At 32.2% G+C, this 6,000-nt stretch overlaps 1 protein-coding gene across 1 annotated transcript in view; it reads left to right on the top strand.

Moving 5' to 3' along the window:
* The first annotated feature begins 822 nt into the window (after positions 1-822).
* The window catches only part of LOC127865824 (uncharacterized), a 116,701-nt gene continuing 111,523 nt past the window's right edge, over positions 823-6,000 (top strand). The window contains exon 1 of the mRNA XM_052405843.1: positions 823-1,239. Coding sequence (XP_052261803.1) covers positions 1,152-1,239 — 88 coding nt within the window. The 5' untranslated portion in view covers positions 823-1,151. The remainder of the gene's footprint in view (positions 1,240-6,000) is intronic.

Raw genomic sequence — 6,000 nt, 5'->3', positions numbered from 1 at the left:
TTGGACATCGTGTGTCACTTACTCGTTAGAAACAACTGAACCAACATTTTGAAAACCGTTTACAACCAATATAGATTATAAGCTCTGTTATCAAATATAAACGGTATTATTTTACATGATCTGACTCTAACATTCAATGTTTGAGTCTTCGTTACTCATATTTCTTTTCTACAAATATTCTTTATCAAATATCTATTTCGGATCACTCTCAGTAAAACAACTGAATCATTGTTAAAAATACCGTGTAAAGCGGACCAGAATTAACGTAATCAAAACTGTCATCTTTTCCATGTAAGCACTGTACATTATCTTAATAATGATACCACTCACCAATGGAAACACAGTCCTTTATTGTAGATTTCTTTTCCTACTTTTTTCTTATCTCTTTAAGCGTCATTATCAATGTTACGTTCGGTTTTGCACTTTCTTACTGTCTCTTGTCGATGCGTTCCCTTTCCCATTTGTATTCTTCGTAATTATACAGGTTTCCTTTTATTTAAGAATCAATCACAATATATCTAGAAAAATTAAATGTATCATTCCTTCATATAGTAGGTCGTATACACAGATATTTGATTCAGGTTAAATAATTAAATAATATTTGGAAAAAAAGACATACGCAATACATGTCCTTTAAAAAAAATAGACCAATTATTATCAAAGTAAGATTTTGAGCACCTTACGGGAAAAAATGAATATGTTGTTGAATATTTAATCCCTTTAACCCCAAACCCCCAATCGGATTGATAACGACTCCATCACGTGATTCCCCTAGCTGAGTTAAAATCGTTGATAGACAGACAGTTGTCTTATCGACACATTATGAAAGCGTAGTGGTAGTGAAAAATTGATTTAAGAATAACTGACCAGAAATGTGTTAAAATGGAAATTCAATAAGAATCGAAAAGTGTTTTGCATACGATTCAAATGTTCTAAAGTTATTCACTCCTTCATACACAGCATATTCTACTGAACGAACAACCAAACTTATCAAACAAACATAAATATTTAAAAGTCTATTTTAGAATGGCATAACAAAGGAATGTCATTATTAAACATTTAAAACATTTTGTAAAAAAAATATTTTCTTCAGTTGGATATATAAGTTTACAAGAACTAGTATTGACGTGACAGGAACCGTGAAAGAAGTTATGGCGAAAGCAATCGGATTGTTGCTGATATTTGTTTGTGGGTTGACTGATCTAATCACTGTCAAAAAAACAAAAGCTGAAAACATCGGTAAGTAAATTATGTCAGTTGCCATAAAAAGAATAAATATATTTTTATAATAATTTTTGAGATTAGATATATGTTGAATATACTTTGAAAAGCTTATAACATATTTCTTTTAAAAACGATTTAACATTAAATATTCATTTTTTGTAAGAAAAAAACTTTTTGCAACGAAATAAAAAATACTAGCATGTGCTTATTTAGAAATGATTGTTATTGCTTTATCACGGTTCATGAGTATTTTTGCTATATATTATGTCAATTATTATTTGAACTAAAACATGTACACCAATAATCAAAATCAAAGCATCTGCCATTTTATGATGAGCCTTATATACATTGACAAATTATACATTTATAATTAACTACCATATTGAACGAAAATATTAAATAACAAAACCACTACACTAATGTGCAGTTTGTACATATTTAGATCCATGCCAAGTGTATTTATTTTGTGACAACAATTATGTTAAATATTATTAAAATTTTTGAGTTGGATTATCTCGAGTTTATAATAGAATTTTTGGTATAAACCGGCTGAAACATGTTCTGTTTTGGACTCGACTTTATGTTTCATACGTTGTTGTCTCGATAGTACGGTGACAAGCGTTCGGCTTCTCTATTTCTGGTCCAACTAGTGTTTCACTTTTTACCATATATTGTTCCAAAAGCCGTGTTTCAATATTTTCAAATATGAAGATGATGCCATCGAATACTGTTTTCGCTGAAAGAGACTGATTTTGATGTTGAAAATATGCAGAGTTGTACGAGCCTTAAATTCATACCAAAAACACGAGATAAGTGAGCACAAACATTTTATGGGGCATAAAATGAGGTTTTTGTGATCGCAGATCCACTTTTCAAGTCAACCTTTTTGTCCTTCTCGGTGTCAACCGTTTCATACGATATCGCATCAACTTAATAAATTATGTCCGCAAAATGCAATATGTCGTTTATCAAGTTTAATACATCTTTTATCACATATTGAATCTTACGGTTTTAAGCATCGATTTAAGAAAAATGGAACTGCTTGTTAATGTGGAAAAATGTCTGCGTTATCATCTGTCCTTATTTACGCAGATTACACAAGACATCTTTATCAGGAAAATGCAACTGCTCATTTATCTGACGAATATTTGTTTTGTCTCAAAACACCAGACGACGTTCGTGAGTTTTAAGAAAGGCATGCATATGAGGAAAATTATTGATAAGCCCTCGACTTAGTGCGATTGTAATACTTAAATATAGGCCTGGAGTCTTCTGATGCTCTGATGTAAAAACGTTTCTTATCTCAACAAGCAAAAAGGTTTACAAACATCTCGAGCTGAGCCCTTGTTTTTAAATATCGAAAAGTAGTCCTTATCGCAGAAAGCGTTATTCGCTTCATAAAATTGTTTTGAAGATATTGTTAAGTAATTATTAAAAAGTATACCCGATTTTATTTAATGAAAACTATCACAAAGAAAACATACCTTGTTAAGAACTTTGAAAACGTTTGCTTCATGATGAAATGTCTAAATCCTTACTGAATTAGAAACTGTGTGAGTGAAGAATTCTTTTTGATATTTCGTTTGATTGGCGTGGTTTATTTCGTTAACATAATAATTATAGTTCAGTACCCAATTGTTATCAGCAATAAGTTGTAAGCAATAGTTAAACGACCCTATAGCAAAACATACGAACAACGAAACAAATGCATTATACTGATTAAGATATATTGCCCTCATTGTAAGATTGTGCTCGTGTCATACAGGGAATGATAAATATGTTGAACAAATCAATGGATGTGTCAACAAGTTTTTATGATTGGTTATAGCTATTTGCTTGAATCAACAAAGGAATGTAACAAATACTTGACCACGCTCTTAAAGTGTCATGATTCATCACAATATATTTACTGATATGTTTGATGGTTTTACTTGATGAATCGCTATTCAAATAAGGAATGAAGTACAAGTTTCCCCAGTTATCGGCCTTGGTAATTATGTAATGCAGTTCAGAAGGTGGTCTTTCGTGTATGGATTATGCTCATTATAACATTGAATATAACAATTAAACGTAATAATCAGTTTAAGTAAAACAAAAACAATTCTACAATAAACGGAGAGTCTTTCTTATATATTTTGGAGTAATTTAATATATGTTTTAATTTTACTGATGAGAAGAAGCCAAAAGGAATATACAATATTAACAGCTATTGTAAATGAAGGCATTTTTTAGAAAATATTTGGAACAAAACTGTACTATTTGTAGTACGTGTAGACTACCTATTTTGGGTATTGTGTGGTGCAGATTGACGTTGTGATAAAGCTACAAATATCAAGCGCCCGCCAGTATTGTACAGATCGGCGTGTATCGCCATGTAGGCATGCGCAAACCAACTTAATTTAAAGATATGATACAAATCATCTTAATTCGTGAAAACAAATTTGTGTTTAAATTGAGGTAAATTTACGAGGATAAATGATTAAGCTGTTTTGTAGATTCATACATTTTCATTGTGTCAGCAAAATAGATTTAAAACATAGCCAGACAGTATCGAACCCGTCCATGTTGTTCTTTGCTTTTCAGGATATCCGTAATTGACACTTCTCGTTGAAAGATTAATATAGAATGGTTGACATCAAGGATCTTACAGTTAAATAAATGCATTATATGTCACTGTGTATCAAAGTTACATTCATACAGCACATAATACCAAACATGAAACTTTTATGCAATAGAACAATCCAAGGCATTTGTTCATGAATGAGATCTTCGATGCAAATAACCAAAACAAATCCAACAACAAATAATACTCGATATGCACAAACTAATCATCAAGAATAAAACATATAAATACATCAGCGAAAACATTATTTGACGTCCTTAATTCAGGAAGAAAAATGATGGACATATTTATTTTCAGATATTTCTTAATTAAGAATTATGTTACACCCCGATAACAGTACGAGCATGCTAACATCTGCAAGTGTACAATGCTCCGTCTATCACGACTCGTTGCTCTTACTGCATTTATCTTATCAAAACACCGATAGTAATACTAGCGTATGCAATTTACACTTGTAAGGATAACATGAAAGGAAGATATCGTTCCTGAAAAATGAGGAATGGCCGTTGATGTTGACACATCTTCAAACCTATAAAATGAAAGGCATGTTTAAACAGGATGTGTTTGTGAAACACTACCCAGCAAACACTTGACGTCGGTTAGACGTCAGTTTACCGTCAGATTCTCGTCGCGACGTCGGCGTCTAAAAACCCGACGTAAGTTAGACGTCGGAAAAAGTCGACAGAATGACGTCGGTTTTTCTGTCGGTATTTGCAAAAATTACTTAAATCATTGGTGCTATTTCAAAGTTATGGAAGGTAACTCATTTACCGATTATCATCGAACGTACACAAGGTTACAGCTCTTAGGATATATTTTAAGCATATCTTTGCTCGCGCAAGCGCAGATGTGCGAGATTTCAAACAGGCGGCGACATTATTTCCAGACATTTTCAAATACAGCTCCTCACAATTTAAGCATAAACAACATTTTACAGCAAAGTTCTACTATTTCAAATTAGGAACAGGTAAGCCGTAAATTAGATTGAGCTGTGCTTGCATGAAAAGCTTGAAATGTTAAACTTTAACCGCACGTCGATCGATTATCAAGCCTTGTTGTTGTTCCCCACCCACCTTAATAAACATCGCTCGGCCTTTGTCATACTATTATATATATACAGTTGGCTTAATACTTTAAAAGATCGTAGGAACTTAAAGCACTTTCCACTTGCAAGGAGTAGAAATGTTTAATGTAGCCATATTAAAATCGGTTATTTGCCATTTTCTTGCAAAAAACAAAGTCCATTTGCCACGAAGTGAAAAGAGATGTTAAAAATTAAAATGATAAAAGCAACGGATGGAAGTTTATTAATCTTGATTTTGAATGAACATGAAACACTGCCCAGCGACAGGCTGCTGATTAGGATTTCTATATCTCTTATTTACATGCATCAGTCAATGTGCATGGGTAGAAACTCTTAATATCATATTGATGTACATGTTTTCACAATCAGGTACATTAAAATCATTTGAATATAATGTTTTTCGGCGAGTGTTCTCCAGACACCGAATACAGAGCAGAATATATGCCAGGCCATTTCTCACTGTCACAAATATGCCCCTGACAGAAGAGGAGGTGGGTGGGGGGAGAAATTGTGATAAGAAAATTTGATAAACAACTACACACAAACTCTTCTTCACTAGAACATGTATAATATTATGCTTGATAAAGCTGTGTTTTTTGTCATTTTCTGAGATATTTAAATTTACGTTACAATGGCATAAGTACACAGCAATGACAATTTTTTACGTTTTTGAATTCAGTGACATGTATTATATAGTAATCTACCATTGTTTGCACCTTTTTTAACCTTAAGTCAATTGCAAAAATAGTCAGTTTTGCACTTAAAATGATTTCTCACACTATAAATGCTTTTAAATTGAAAATCGGTACACTGATGCTATTAAATAGTTATGTTTATTTGAAAAAGAACACACTCTTTTTTAAGCATAATTTAGAGTTTTCGTCAGTCGGGTACATGAAATGCTATCAAGCCCTGAGATAAGTGGAGCAGTTGCTCTCGCTAGGGTCTACAGCCTATAGTTAAAGCTCCTACATTAATTTATGTAGGAGTGTTTCATATGTTGTTGTATTTTTTCCAAAAATAAATATTCTAGAGCTAAAACTTGCTTAATTTTTTAACACTTTGTTTT

The sequence above is a fragment of the Dreissena polymorpha genome, chromosome 2, assembly GCF_020536995.1.
Source record: "Dreissena polymorpha isolate Duluth1 chromosome 2, UMN_Dpol_1.0, whole genome shotgun sequence".
Lineage (NCBI taxonomy): Eukaryota > Metazoa > Mollusca > Bivalvia > Myida > Dreissenidae > Dreissena > Dreissena polymorpha.
The sequence above is the reverse complement of the archived record's forward strand: the minus strand, read 5'-3'. Positions and strand labels throughout refer to the sequence as shown.